This window comes from Sminthopsis crassicaudata, chromosome 5 (assembly GCF_048593235.1).
Source record: "Sminthopsis crassicaudata isolate SCR6 chromosome 5, ASM4859323v1, whole genome shotgun sequence".
In the NCBI taxonomy this organism is placed as follows: domain Eukaryota; kingdom Metazoa; phylum Chordata; class Mammalia; order Dasyuromorphia; family Dasyuridae; genus Sminthopsis; species Sminthopsis crassicaudata.
The window spans coordinates 25661750-25678262 of record NC_133621.1 but is presented as its reverse complement, the minus strand read 5'-3'; the positions used below and the strand labels follow the sequence as shown (position 1 = coordinate 25678262).

Sequence of the window (16513 nt, the reverse complement as noted above, 5' to 3'; positions counted from 1 at the left end):
ATCAAGACAGACAACTTAGAAGGAGGAGATAAGAATCAGGGCAGTGCCAATTATGGCCGATTTACTGGCAATTCCTTGACCCTCTGGCTGTCCCCAAGTCTGAAACACTGCCTCTCTTGGTATTCCTGGCTTCCTTTAAGTCCCAGCTCAAAATTCTGTCTCTACAGGAAGTCTCTCCTGATCACCTTTAATGCTAGTACTTCTCTCTGTTAATTATTTTAGAATTCATTAGTCCATAGTTGTTTGTATGTTGTTTCCCTCATCAGACTGCAAGCTCTTTGAAAGCTTACCTTTGTCTTCCTACCACAGAGAAAATGTTTAATAAATGTCTGTGACTGACAAAATCTTGAGGTGCAACTCCCCCCTCCAGATGCATGAAGATGCAGCAAAGGGGGCAAAGAAGTGGTCAGCAGTTAAGACAAGGGTTAGGAAAAAGGGCAGAGCCTATCGAGAAGATGGTGACTGCTGACCTGTACTGAGGTCAACAAGGATGAAGATTAGATTTGAAATCACTGGTAATGTTGGAGATAGTTTTTTGAGATGAATGCTGACAGAAAATAAGAGTATAGAGGAAGTGGAGGTAGGTATTAAAACTGAGTGAGAAGAAAGGAAGGAAAGGCACCTAGTATAGACAATTGTCTTCCTCAAGGAATTCAGCTGAAAAGAAGAAGAAAGGAGCCAATAGTTAGGGATGATAGATCAGATCAAGCGAAGATGTTTTTAACAAGAGAGATATGAGTGTAACCAACAAACCTGAAAGGACTGAAGGTGAAAGACATAATGGAAATGAGAGTGGGAACAACCTTTAGAAGATGATAGGGAAAGAATCAGAGTGGCAGGCAGAGGACTGGATCTGACAAAGATAAGGTCGCTCTTTACAATCAGTGCTCTGTCTGGTTTCACTTCCATGGAACAAGATGCCCCTTCTCATGGCTTCTACTCTCCCCTTGCTGCCCAACTTGATACCATGCCCTCAGCCTCTTCTCCCTGTGTTTGGAGGGCTGGAGAATAGAAGACCAAAGTCTTCCCAAAGCCTTCCTTTAGAGAGGGCAGAACCTAGACTCTATCTTGCATCTTCTGCTCTGCCTAGTTTCACTTCCAAGCAATAAAATCCCCTACAGGTACCCACTGGTGTCCCACTGCCCCTCTCTACTCCACTGTACTGCCTCTGAATTCTTGATTTTATTGGTTTGCTTTTCTCACTTCAAGTACTGTATAGATGGCATTCTTCAACCATGACTTACAAAAATCAGCTGATACTAACTATGCACATCATTTAAGATATATATATATATATATATATATAAATACACACACACATGCACATATATGTATTTAATTATGTATAATATTAACTAGTTACAAAGGTTAAGTGTCATTGAATAAGTTAAATAGTGAAAAATATATTCTGAACAAAATTTAAATATGCTAATAGCCAAGAGCAAGCCCACAAAATAAATACCTAAATAACTTGACAAGGAACATTATAATTAAGTGATAACTTTTAAAATGTACCTGATCAGTCATAATCATAATTTTTCCATAACGCAAGGTTTTCAGAGATTCTGCATCTTCATAACTTTTCTTATACTGAAGACCAACTATTTTAATAATGTTGTTGATTTCTGCATTTTCCATAATCTGTGTAAAAATGTTGGTGTTCAGTAAAGTGAATAACAAACAATTTATATCATATAAATATAATAGTAATTTAATATCTTTACCTGTTTATGTGAAGCTTCTCGAACATTAAGAATTTTACCCCTGAGTGGAAAGACTCCATATCTGTCTCGTCCAATCACACCTAACCCAGAAACTGCTAATGATTTTGCAGAATCTCCTTCTGTTAATATGAGTGTACACTCTAGGGAATGTTTGCCACCTTACAAAAAAGGAAAAAAGAATAAGTCAGAGGGAAGATCCACTAGAGAAAAAATTAAATATCTTGTGCTTTGATAATATGAAAACACTGAAGAACCATATTTACTCAGTTTCTCTATTAATAATAAAAAATTATGAAAATGATTAATTACAAACATATATAATTTTTCTTTATTGTTTATTTTTTTTTAAACCTATGGTTTCTTTCTCAAATCATACCTTTACTACTCAAGTAGATTTTTTAAAAACTCAACTGGTATCTTGGAGATCAGGTATAGAAATAGGAGAATAACAATATTCTTTATATTACACATAAATATTAAGCCTATATTCTAGTTTTAAAGTGCATAGAAAATTTTGAATAAATTATGGTAATTAGACCAAATCTGATTAAATTTTAATTGATTCAATGTATTTAACACTAATAGCTATGAAGATAATCATCAAACTTTAGAACTGGTAGGAATCTTATATACAATTTTATACAAACTTCTTATTTAATTAGATGAGTACAATAAGGTCTAGAATGATCCTATAACACTCTAAGTTCTTTAATTGCTTTCTAAGGTCAGAAAAATTAAATTGTATTATAATTTTTGTGTCTTCAAATGGATTGTAGTTCAGTAAAAAAAAGATTAGTAATCGAGATAGTTAAATTTCTTGTTTAAGAAATTGAATAAAATTAAATTTATTCAAACACCTCATTTCCTAAAGAATTTGAATGAGAAAATCTTGAACTTGTAATAATTTAAGTAAAAATATACAAGTAAACTGGTCTTTCATACCTGCATCATTCGCATCATCCAGTTTGGGAATGCCTTTGATTTTACTGTATTTTACTGAGGAACACTTCTTGTTCAGTTGAGTCTGAGCTTTAAATTTGACCCAGTTCAGAATACTTTCTATAATACCACAGTTGGAAGCCTAAAAAGAAAAGGATTTATTTCCCTGCAGGATCACTTGAAATATTTAGCTAATTTATAAACATGTTATTTGGGATTCTAAAGCACTCACTTATATCTAACCTCTGCCCTTTCAATTCAACACAAATTTACTAAGTATCAGCAAATGTGTGTATATCCTGTGAGGTGAGAGATATAGAGAAAGAATCAATCAACACAAGGGGATTTCTAAGTAGAGCTAAAAAATTGCAGAACACTTTCTACAGGTTATCTCATTGGATCATTACAGCAAGCCTGGCAGGTAGACACTGCTGTTATTCTCATTTTTCATACAAGGAAACTGAAGTTGAGAGAGATGAAGTACCTTGCTAGCCAGTGCCTGATTGAATCTGATATTTTCCTCTAAGTCTTGTGCTAAGCTCTGAGGATATAAGTACAAAGAATGAAATAATTCCTATTTGAAAGAGCTGACAATATATAGAGGGAATCAGTAAGGCTAGACAAATTCTCAGTTGCTGGAGATCTACAGAGGAATGAGTAACATTGGGTGGGAATTTAGTTCCCTGACTGCCAAATTTTTAACATTACAATATGGATTTGCTTGGTGTTAGCATGACAAAGACAGAAGACAAAAAGATAGTCACCGGGAAATGATGGTGTTGTTTGAAAAAGAAATAAATATAAACAATTTTAAAACATTTAAAAATTATTTTAAAAATTAGAAGAGAGCCACAGATGACTTCAAAGTTATAAACCTGGTAGTAACAACAACAAAAAGACAGAAGTTGTTTGAAAAATGAAATTTTTAAATATAAACAATTGAGAGAGAGAGAGAGAGAGAGAGAGAGAGAGAGAGAGAGAGAGTGTGTGTGTGTGTGTGTGTGTGTATGGAAAGTAAGAGATTTGGAAGTCATTTGAGTAGAAGACCATTGAACATGTGGATGTAAGGATATCAAATCAAAGGGCACAGAAAAAAAAGGTGGTTCAGGACAGAGCCTTGAGTGACAACCCAGACTCAGGGAAGAGGAGATGATCAAGTAGTAAATCAGGTAATCAATTGCCATGTTTCCCTATTCAAAAAAAAAAAAAAAGTAAATAAAGGATTGTTCTACTCACTGCTTTGAAAAATTTCTCAGATAGCTGACACTTAGACCCAAAGCTTTTGGGTTGCAGAGTCATGTTTTCCTTTGTCTGAGAATCAAAAGTTGGATTTTCAATAAGACAGTTGACAAAAACCCATATGTGATTTTTTACCTGTTAAGAGGAAAAAACACTGTGTTGAAAATTCTTCATAATTTTTCAGGGACTTAAGGAATATGTTAGACACTACTTACTTGAAATGGCTTCACTGATACTCCAGCTTTGTTCTTTTTCTTAACTACTTCAATCAGTTTGCCAACAATTTGATCAACCACATAATCTACGTGCCTTCCACCCTTAAAAAGAGAGAAAGGATTTTCAAGTTTTCCAGTATCAAAGTTGATACATATTCAAGATTTCCAAAGTAGCAATTCTTAAAAGTCAGGGAAGGCTCCCAAAAGAAACAGAAAGTCAAACAAGCAACTCAATTGCACATTCTCTTGGCCTAGTGCTCTATAGGATCAAAGCCAACCTTTTACCCTTTCCTGTCTAAGCTCTTTAAACAAAGCAAGGAAAAGTGAGCCAGAATCATTCTTGCTTAATAGTACAAAAACTCTTGGGAAATCACAGTCAAAGTCTAAATATAATTTAACTCTGATTTTTCCTAAAGAAAAACTTCACATTTAATGTTTAGAACTTTAACCAATTAGTGTCTACTCTTCGTAATTTTTTTTCTTTTTTTAGGTCTAGAGCTATTATTTTACTAGGTAGGGAATAACCAAGTAAGGAAATTCCCAACATCTATTCAGCTCAGCAACTTGCTCACTACTTATTACCAGACCCTCGATCACATAGTAGTTAACACTTGAATCTAGGTCTTCCTGATTCTGAGGCTGCTGGCTTTCTCCCCATTCAACCTGGGTTGGGGAAGCCTTCGTTCTGCCAAGGGCAATTTGGATATTTATAACATCATCTGTGGGCCATAAAAAATTATCATTTTAGAGAACTGAAGCAGCGGTAGATTGTCATGCCTAGCTTTTAGCTCATAATCGACTGTGGTTGCCTTAGCAAATGATTTTGCAGGACTTAGGTGGCCCGCAGGACCGAAGAGCCTCTTCTCACTTTGCACACAGCAGGAACATTCTAAAGACAAAAATATCAATGAACATTTCAATAGCACTTTAATATTTACAAAGATCTTTATGTCTGTGATCTCTCTAGCTTCTATGAGTGGGGCAGGCAAGCTGGCCTAGCCAATGAGGAAATCACCTTGCTGGAGAGACAGAAGGCAATACATTTTGGTCTGCTCAGACCACTGCCACCAATTTCTCTCAGTCTCTTAGTATGGATTTGAGATAGCCCAGAGCCAAGGAACCAAAAACCCTGGAAAAAGTAGTTAAGTATGACTTCTTATCCCACTCCCACTGGTCCTTTGTCTGGTGTGGCCCTAAAGCCATGATATAGGGGAAACAACTCTTTGGATATTTAACTTGAAAAGAAATTTTCCCTTTTGAAAGCACAAATTTGCTTCTTTTATTTCTATGCACTGCTTCTATGCCTTCTGAGATTTAAAAAAGAAAGTCAATTTCTTCTCTCCTATCCATCACATAAGTGAAGATCCTGATCATGTCTCCCCAAAGTCTTTTCTTCCACAGTATGAACATACTCAGTTCTTTCTACTTATTTTCATACTATGAGCACTTCTAGGCCTTTCACCATCTAAGACTCTCAAAACTTATCAATGTACTTTCTAAAAATTTGTACATGGAATGGAGCACAGGGCTCCAGATGAGTTTGACCAGAACCCAGTGCTCTCTTCTACTGCCTTCCCCACTCTATGTGTCTATAGTAGCCTTCCTTTCCTTAGCTGTGCTAGCACCCTAATGACGCACACTGATGACGCTCACAAGCCACTAAAATCCCCATCCTTTGCTTTTGTTTTGTTTTGTTTTTCCAGATGAACTGATATTACTTTATGTCTCTCCCAATGCCAGCTCATCTCCAAGAGGCTGCCCAGGCTGAGGCCACCATGGCCCTTCAGCTCTGTCCCCCATTGTTGGGCTGGAGATGAGCAGCTGTTTGACCTTTTTTTTTTTTTTTTTTTTTTTTTTTAATATGAGATAAGCTCATCTCCAGTTATAGAGTACAGTAAAAGTTAAATAATATTGTACAAAGAACATGAAGCTCCTCAAAAGTTGTACAAAACATACAGTGTTTCATTTAGAGGTCAACTATGATATATGTAACAAACAAAAACAAGGCAATAACCTCAAATTGTTCATCTTACTTGCTATTTTCAGCTTCGTACACTAACAAATATTTATCAGACATGATATTTCGCAGAGTAATTGGAAAGCCTATATTTCATTGTTTAACTTTTCCTTGCTAATCTAATGGCTTCATATAAACAACAAAACAACCAAATACCAAAAAGCAATGAGAAACACAACAGAGGGACTAGAAAATCCATAAAATGGATAATCATTCCTGAATAATTCTAAACTGACTAGACTCATTCAAAAGTCAGAAGGAAAATTTTCAATTATTTTAAATTTCATAAATCAATGGCACATGCTAATTAAAAAATGCATCACTTTAAACTATTAAGACCTCAATCGACTTCTTGACACAATAGACTAATTCATAGAAAATCAGTTTTGATTTTAACAAATCAATCATGACTTAAAAAGTTATTTTTACTAGTTTGTTATACAAGACAATAAGATTTTTTTTAAAATTTAAATGACAATGTTTGTTTTTTTACAGTTATGTCTGACTCTCTGATCCCATTTGAGGTTTTCTTGGCAAAGATACTAGAATGGTTTGCTATTTCCTTTTCCAGTTTATTTTACAGATGAAGAACAGGTTAAATGACTTGCTCAGAATCACATAGCTTGAAAGCATCTGAGAGATTTGAACTCATGAAAATAAGTCTTGCTGACTCTCCATTGTTCCATCTACCATACTGCTCAGTTGCTTTTAAATGATGGATCCAAGCATTATTCCCATCCTGATTGAGTAGTTCAATATTTGGATATTTACTCACTTTTGTTGTAGCAATACTATTTACAAAGCTGATTTGCTGGAATCCTTTTTCACTCAATGTAAGACAAACATCCCATCTTTCATTTGCAAGTTCATGAATAACTTTCAGGGCGACCCCAGTTTCATCCAATTTGTCCTTTACATAAAGGTCTACGTAACTGCGGAATCCATTTACCTATAGGACCCAAAAACAGTAGTTTAATTCTACATGGTCACACTAGAGCATCAGATACACATGAGAATAGATGCCATATCTTTCTGCACTGCCTCCCTCTTACTATCAGTAGAGTTCCATCCCAAAAGATTCCTCCCTCTCTTTTTTGTCATACTTCTAGACTTGTGGGAAGCTATCCTGTCTTTTCTCCATAGCCACTGATTTCTAGTAGCAAGTGAAACAGAAGAACAAATAAAACAAAAGCTAGACAAATACGTTGATTTCAGAAGTATTTACAAAATTAAGACTGATTAGATAAATTGTGAGACTTACAGGCAACTTCTTCCCATTAAACATGACTTTGACCCCTTTGCATGAACCAGCCAAGTCATAGGCTCTTCTAGTCATGAGGGCTACAATATCCTTGTCAAGCTTTTCCATCTTAAATTTTGCCAGATCCGGTTGGAATGTTATACATGTATAGTCATCTCCATCAAAATATTTAACTTTGGGTTCAGAAGTCTTCATCATATTATTCACCCAGGTCTTTAAAAAATTCAAACATTATTAAAGCTTTTTCTATGTTTTAAGCACAAATAACAAAAATATACCTTATCAAATTTTATGGAAGAGAAGACAAGTTCTTGAGCTTGTTCAACTATATCCATTTTTTCCATATTAAAGCAAATAAATTAGTTTCATACATCTAACATTCTTAACTTTAAATACTACTATTTTCACTTAGTTAAAAAACAGGAGAGCAATTTATATAGCTTTAAAACATTAATTTTTCATTGAAAATGCAATATTTTATAGTGAAAGATTTCAAGTTATCCTTTTGAAACAAAAAATGATATAAAACACTACATGATATAAAAGCTATATGATATAAAACATTATATCCCAAGGGTCCCAGAGAAATTAAACAAAATGCTAAATAACAGAGGTATAAAAAAGAATCTGGGTGTCATTACCAGTTATTTTGAAACTATCTTACCCTGTTAACCATGCTTTAAAAACAAAAGTTACTCCAAATAGCATATGATTAGAGAGAAGGTTATGAAGCAGTAATATCACTTTCAACTTGTATAATGTTTATTTTATCTAAATGTAAGACTGGCTTAAATTTCTTAAAAAAAAAAAAAAGATAAGTGATTCATTTTTCTAAGTACACATACCTGTTTAAAACTATGTTTATATTCTTTACAAGCAGTTTCAACTGTAAATTTTGTACTGAAAATATTACAAAGTTTTGCACCATAACCATTTCGACCACCTGTAAGAACAATTAAATGAGAAAGTTCTAATCAAACAATTTTAAAGGGAACTTCAAACTGGCTATCATAAGTTCTAAACAAGTTTATTTCATGTTTTATTTTGTAAATCAAGACTTGAATATTTCAAAGAAAAGTAGCGTGGTGAACAATGAGTTGATATTGAAATCAGTAAAACTTAGGTAAACATCTTTTCTTGGATGCATATTAGCTCTGGGAAAATGGGCCATTCTCTTACCTTGCTTCTTGGTGTCCCGAAACTATTCTCTAAAATAAAATTTGACAAGTAAGGAGTCTTCCTTTGCCTCACAGGACCAAACTTCACAACTAGCAAGAGCGTTAGTCATCTATCCCAAGAGCCCCCTTTGCACTTTACAGAGAAGGAAGTCCATCTTTAAGACCAAAGGGGAAGAAGTCCCTGGCCCAAAGACATACAGTAGGCACTCCTCTAGTCCTCTGAGTCTAAGTTGATGGAGATTTTTATGGTGCTGCCACCATACAGGAGTAAAAGAAACAGAACTTGATGGTTTTTGAGAAACTGGGAGGATCAGGAAAGGCTTTGAGGAGGAAATGTTAGAGAGAAGAAGGGATGTGAGACAGCTTATTCATCTCAGGGATGCAGTCACTGAAACTGGCCCACATGAGAACAGCTAGTTCAGTCTGGCTGACAGGCATCATATATGAATAGGTGGAATAGGCTGAAGCCAAGGACATATTGCTCTTACTCTCAAAAAACCTTAGTGACTCCTTATTTTTCAAAGGATAAGCTACAGTTTCTTCTGCCTTCCACTGAAGGCAAGTAATTGCCCTCAAGAAGCTTATATTCCAGCAAGGGAGACAAACATGCATATGCATATACATATACATATACATATACATATACATATACATACATACATACATACATATATATATATATATATATATATATATATATACACACACACATAAAATATATATGAATTAGATATATTCTAACGTATCTAATGGGGTTATGGGGGTGACTCGTACATTGTGGGAGATAAAAAGGCCTCATGTAGACAGAGGCACCTGACCTGAGCTTTGAAGGAAACTAGGGATATCAAAAGGCAATGGGGAGAAGGAAGAGAGCATTCTAAGCTTAAGGTATAGCTGGATACAAAAGATGGCATGTCAGATATTAAGAACAATTAAAAATCCAGTTTGATTGAACCATACTGTGCATAAAATAATGAGTATTAAGGCTGCAAAGATAAATTGGAAACAGGTGGTGAACAGCATGGCAAACAGGATAATTTCCATTCCATGGTCTTAGAGATGATAGGGGCCAACGAAACTTATTGAGTGATGAAGGCAGACCCACATTTTAGGAAAAACACTTAGGTAGCTATGTAAAGAATCAATTATGAGGCAATTAAAATAATCCAGACAAGAAGTGAACAGAAATCACAAGTTATTGAAGTACAAAAGTAAAATGATTATATAGACATTTTCATCTTTATAACAATTTTGAACATACATACTAAATGTTTTAAATATCAATCTATTTGAACCTGTGAACATATGAAGTTCATCAGTAGCAAAACCAACTTTATCAAGGAAAATTAAGAAAAAAACAATATGAAAAGTGTATATATGACCATCACATGACCTACCTTTAACTTTGCCTGAAATATTTGTATTTTCTAGTTTTTAATTTCTTGAAATAAACATATTAAAAATAGCTGATAAGAAAATGTTTCAAACCTTAAACCATACGGTAAAGCAGAAGTCATTAAAACCATCTGGTACGCTTTTTAAAATAGAGGCAGATCAATGGAACAAAGTAGGCAAGGGAGAATTATAAACAATATCACTCAATAATCCAGTATTGGATAAAATAGAAAACATAAAATGACTTGGCAAAGACTTCCCTATTTGACAAAACCTGCTGAGAAAACTACAAAACAGTCTAACTGAAATTAAGCTGAGACCAATATGTCCCACTACATTCCACAATACATTCTAAATGGAAATGTGACTATAAAATGAAAAATCCTACTATAAAAAAATTAAAAAGAAGTCAAATCCCTTTCACATCTAGGATAGGAGATGCAATTGAAAAATATTTTTTTAAAAGAGACAGAACTTTAATTGCAAGAAACTGGAAAGCTTCTGAAGACAAAGGGAAGTGGTCAAATGGGGGAGGGGAAGGGAGTAAAATCTTTATATTAAATTTCTCCAACAAAAATTTTATATCCAAGACAAGAACAACTGACAACACAAAATGCTATTCTCCAAAAGATGTGGTCAAAAAATATGAATAGTTACTGAAAAACTGCAAAGTATCTACAACCACAAAAGCTCCAAAATCCCTAATAAAATGGAGAAAGGTAAATCAAAACAACTCTTAAGGTTTTATGTCTCACTAAGCCAACTGGCCAAAATGATCTAAAAAAGCAATAGTCAATGTTGGTAGAAATGTGAATAGCAGAAACAAGTTGGAATTATATAAATAAAGTGACTAAAATGTCTATATTCTTTGACAAAGAGATTCCATTATTCAGCTTATATTCCAAGAAAGCCATTTTAAGATGAAATATATATATGTAACAAAATACAAACAATGGCACTTTTTTTGTGAAGACAAAGAATTAAAAACAAAATTAATGTTCTATCATTTGAAGAATGGCTAAACAAAATGTGATACATGAGTGTAACAATATTATTGTGCTATAACATGATTATATGATGAATGCAGAGAAGCATGCAAAAATCTACATGAATATATCCAAAATGAAGTAAAAAAATTATTTAAAAAAATTCTACAATTTATATATCTCAGCTCTCTGGGAAGGAAAGGGAAAAGGATTCTCATGGGAATTACAGTGAATTTTAAAAAATCTTTTAAATGTGGTTTGTTTCAGTAGTATAAACTGTTGTGGACTGGGGTTAAACCAAAAGATTGACACTAAAATCATGAAATAAGAATTGCAAAACAATTGTTTTGCTTTTTTAAGACAGGATATTGCCAACAACATAGTGTAATGATACATTTTAAGAATTATGGTAACATTCATGTAAGATTGTGTTTTATGGATTACAAAAAAACATTTTCCAGATACAAAACTTTGTTTTATATGAAACTACCTCAATATACCAAATTAGCAACAAATTAAATTGTAGTCAAAATGATTGAGTAATTACCTGTAACCTTTTTCTCATCATCATCATAGTTACTAGATGTTAAAAGCTGTCCAAAGATTAAAGCAGGTACATAGACTTTTTCTACTTTGTGTTCCACTACAGGAATGCCTTTTCCATTATTCCAGATGCTGATAATGTTAGATTCACTGTAAATAAGTAAGGAATAACATTTTAAAAATATTCTTGAATATTTGTATTAAAATAACAATTTCTGCAAAGATAAAGGAATAAAAAATTTCTGTGATAATACCCCCTCAAAAAACCCCTACTTTTCCAAGTCAAAGTTACTGATCATTTTATAAAAATATAGTATTGAAAAACTGAGACTTCAGAGAGAGAATGTAATTCAAATATCCTTATTTCACAAAATATGTATATGTATATAGGCCCAGAGAAGTAAAAATAATTTAGCCAGATCAACAGGTTATAAGTGACAGAACTCTTTAAAAAATGTTCCTAACATTTATTTTAAGCACTGTTTTTCAGCTTCAGATCATAAATCTAGAGAAAGGTCTAAAAAGTACCTTTCAGGTAGAAAATGTAGAGGGGTAGAGAGAAGTCTTATAGACAAATACAAAACAGAACAAAGAACTGGTTTTATTTTGTTTTGTGGGTGGGGATCCTTGGAACACCTGTTATTATATGATAAAGAAATACATGTTAAGCACAAGTTCTGCAGACAGCTGTGTGCCGTCAACTTCATTTCCTGATCAGGTTCTCAGGGAAGAATTTATAGAAGGGATGGAATGGGGGTGGAGACAGAAGAGAAAAGAGAAGGTGAGAGAGGGAAGTAGAAGAGAATTTAAAATCTATTTATTATGTGAGTCATTGCTATAAATTAAAGAACCTGGTTAAAGAACTTCTTCAGTTCTTTAAATGAGGCAAATTTCTTTTTCAGGATTTAGAGTCACAAAGTCTCACTACTACCCCACTGAGACTGAATTGACAAAAGATTGGGTGCCATGTTAGTTACTACTCATTTTAGAGATATTACCTTAAAATTGCTACCACTTTAAGATCTGTCAAATGGGAAATCATAAAATCCCTGTTGAGTTAGAAAAAATCCCAGAGACTGCCATCTAGTCTAAATTAAATCTAAATAATCTGCTTTATATTATCCCCAGTAAGTGATGAAGTCTTCAAGTGATAGGCAATCCACTAGATCCAAAAGCAGCCCGGCCCATTTCGCCTTTGGAGTGCTCTAGATGATTTGAGATTTCTTTACATTGATTCAAAATCTGCTGGTCTGAACCTTCCACCCCCTGCTTTTAAGTCTGCCTTTTAGGATCAAAAAGAAGTCTATTCAGTCTTCCACAGAACTGTTCTTCAAACACTTGCAGAGAATGAAGACCTCGCTTCTCTTTCCCAGGAGAAACATTATTAATTCCTTCCACCGCTTCTCATTTAGCATGACCTCAAAACTATTCACTATTCATCATCCAGTTTGCCTTCCTATGGATGCTCTCCACATTATCAACATCCTTTCTAAAACGTGGCAACCACAACTAAATACAATACTTCCAGATATCATCTGGTCTAGACAGAGAAAATAACTAATTCTTCCATTGCTCCTGAACAATGACTATCTTAACAAAAATGACATTAGCTTTCTAAGATACCAAAAAGACTGAGATACATACTGAGTTTATAATCCACTAAAATCTCCAAATATTTTTCACATAAACAACTATCTAGCCATACTTCCCCACCCTGTACTCCTGAAGTATTTTTTCATTTAGGTGTAAAACTTTGCATTATCCATTAAATTGTATCTTATTAGTTTTAACTCACTATTCTGATCTGTCAAAATCTTTTTTAGATCTAGACTATCACTTAATATGTTAACGATGTCTCTTATGCTTGTGCCATCAGTATTAACATAAGCATGATTTTTTATTAAAGAAAGTCATTTATGAAGATGTGAATCATCTGAAGTCCAAGTACAGATGTATAGAGCATTCCCTAGCTACCTCTATTCAAGCTAATTTTGAAACATTAACAAATATTCTTTAGGTCTGATAAATAAAGTGAAATGTTAATCATTACATAAAAAAGTATTACTACATATAACTACCACTTTTTTTCTTTCAACCTCACATATTGAAATAAAAATACATTTATTAAATTACCTTTCTTAAATATGACCACAAGAAACTAAGTATCAGCAATAATCCTAAGGCATTATTAAGGTATCACTTTGTCCAACATCTGCTTTTTAGCATTCTTGTCATAGAAACTCTTTTCCTATAAGTCAATTCAACTTATTTCATTAACTGACCTACACTGATACTTAGTTTAAAGTTAGATAGCTTCCTATGTTTGGAATATTAACTATAGATTCAGTATTACTTGCTATGAAGTTGATGTTGCTCTTGTGTAAAAAAAATTTTTTTTGACAAGACCTGTGATTCTACCATTTAGGGAGTGTCTAGTGAGATAGTTGATCCAGATAGGCACTTGCTCTATAATTTATAGTCTTAAACAACTTCCTGGGACACTAAGAGGTGCCTTTCTGGTGACTTAGTCATAAAAATAAGATATATTCTTGAACCCATATCTTCCTAATCTTGAAGATCAACTTTCTTTTTGTACCAGGGCCTCTTAGACTTTTTCCCCTTGTGACCCTTTTTATACAAGAAATTTTACGTGACTTCAGGTATATAAATATGTACAATAGCATATAAATCTAAAACTTGGTAATAATAAATCATAATTTTGTGATTCTCCATTCAGTTATGCAACTTCATATGAAGTTTAAGAAGCTTTGCTCTGTACTATTCCATACTGTCTCTCATCTAACTCTTTACACAAATTCTTTATTAAAGTATTATTATATATTTGATATCCTATTAAAGAATTCAGTTATTATAAAAAGTAAAATAAAAACAAAAAAAGCTTTAGAATTAACTGCGTTTATTAAAAGCAAAATAAGTAAATAAAAACAAATATTTATTCCCAGTCAGTTCACACTCGTGTTATCTGAAATTAAATATCAGCATCTCTATCCAAAACTAGCTTCCTTTTACAATTTCTCAATCTCTTGACACAAGGGCAAAAGTATACTCTCAATCACCAAAACTTGAATTTTAGGTACATTTTTGTCACACACACCACTGCTCCCCCCAGTAGTATTTTTTTAGTTCTCCCACTTTTATGAACAGCTCTTTCTTTAGTCCCATCTCAAATTCAGTGTACTAGTCTAGATAATAAGTAAAGTTTCAAAGGCTGGCTGGTAATTACCTAGGGTGATACTGTTTAGATATATCAATAAAGACTTAATATCTTTTGCCTGAATAGCTTTGAAACTTTGTTGGATTTGAAGATGATGTTGAGCTCTCTAGCACTTTACTTCCTGACAGAAACATCCACTTAAATGTTCCTAAGATCATTTGAAAAGCAACACGTAACCAAGCTGTAAAAGATATTGAATCCTAGTTATCTTAAAGACGCATATTACTCTAGATAATTATTATTACAATATTTATCTACAGATTGTTTTAATGTAATGAACTTTGATAACCCCTCTAATGAATTTCCTTTCCTACAAAGTTTCTCCAAATTTTACAGTTTTCTACAATAGCAATAGATATGACACAAGCACATGGTTATCCCTTGTCTAATCTGTTGTTCTTTGATTAACTTTAGCTTTTCCACAGGTTCAGGAGACTCTGAATAGAGAGAATATGATCTAGACAGTGTTCTATGTACTCCAGATGCTCAATCTATATCCTCCTAAAACTAGTTTTAATATCTTCTTTATAAAAGGTATATAATATTTTGCTTTGTAAGAATTTAATGCAAAAAAGTCAATGTAGGCAACTGTAATAAAACAAGATCCAAATGAATGCCCAGTCATTTAATCAACTATTTCCCAAGGAAATGTTATTAAAAAAAAGATTTCAATAAGAAATCAGGTTTTAGAAATAACATCAAAGTTAAACCTTTGTCTTCATGAAAGAATACTCAATTCACAAAACAAAAGCAAAATAACTAAATAAGATTAATGAGACAATTAAATTAGCAAAATTACAGAGGTGAACTTTGGTAGTAGTCAAGATCAAAGGTCACCAGTTCCAAAATTCAGTGCCTGCCTATCTGACATTTAATTCTTTGTGTAAAATCTGCTGCAAAAGAATCTTTAAACTACTTTATGGGAGTGATAGTTTATAAGCAGAATCAAGAGAATCTCAAAACTGGAATAAATATCAGAGACCATCTGGTCCAACCCATCCTTTCCTCCACAACGTACTCAATAAGTTATCATTCAGGTTTTGCTTAAAGATATACATATGCAGCCTATTTTACTTTTGGATAACTCTCTTTGCTGGTAAGTTTTTCCTTACATCACGCTGAAATTGGCCTCTCTGTAAGCAGAAACAGTCAAATCCTTTCCCACATAATGTTTTTAAGATGTCTACTATGTGCTCCCTCTATCTTCTCTTCTCTAGGCTTACCATCCTAGATCTTTCCATTATTCCTCATGTGTCAATTTTGCCATCCTGATCACTCTTCTATGAATGCCCTCAAGTTTATCATTTCCCTTCCCAAAATGTAGCATGCAGAATTGAGCACAATACTGGAGTATTCTTCTAAATTCAAGATAATAGCATCATCCTCTTCATTCTGAACACCATGATCCTCACTGTGTAAAGGAATACACTGTCAGAAACCACAGTCTTAAGGAGTTATCTAACCTAAGCAATATTTGATCATCTCTTCTTTGATGCTTACTATCTGCATTACCTGGACAAGTCATTTAACCTCTTGATGCCTCACTGTTTTCCATATTTAAAATGAAGAAGTTGGACTAGAGATCTGCTTAATGACCCTTCAATTGGTGAACCTGCAAATCTTCAGAACATTCAAAGAGAACACAGACTCTCACATGGGAAAAAGACATTTAGATCAGTCCAAACAGAAACAAGAATTCTTTTTTATAGTCAAATCAATTTTGTTTCTGAAGATCTCTTGAAATGGGCAGACCACTATTTCTCAAGGCAGTTCCAAGTGCA

At 33.5% G+C, this 16513-nt stretch overlaps 1 protein-coding gene across 1 annotated transcript in view; it reads right to left on the bottom strand.

The window, feature by feature from the left end:
* The window catches only part of TOP2B (DNA topoisomerase II beta), a 77791-nt gene that overhangs the window by 35757 nt on the left and 25521 nt on the right, over positions 1-16513 (bottom strand). Inside the window, exons 6-14 of the mRNA XM_074269523.1 lie at positions 11502-11647; positions 8241-8338; positions 7396-7608; positions 6910-7083; positions 4118-4219; positions 3900-4037; positions 2667-2805; positions 1725-1882; positions 1516-1641 (exon numbers count right to left, since the gene is read on the bottom strand). Of these exons, the coding sequence (XP_074125624.1) occupies positions 1516-1641; positions 1725-1882; positions 2667-2805; positions 3900-4037; positions 4118-4219; positions 6910-7083; positions 7396-7608; positions 8241-8338; positions 11502-11647 (1294 nt within the window). The remainder of the gene's footprint in view (positions 1-1515; positions 1642-1724; positions 1883-2666; positions 2806-3899; positions 4038-4117; positions 4220-6909; positions 7084-7395; positions 7609-8240; positions 8339-11501; positions 11648-16513) is intronic.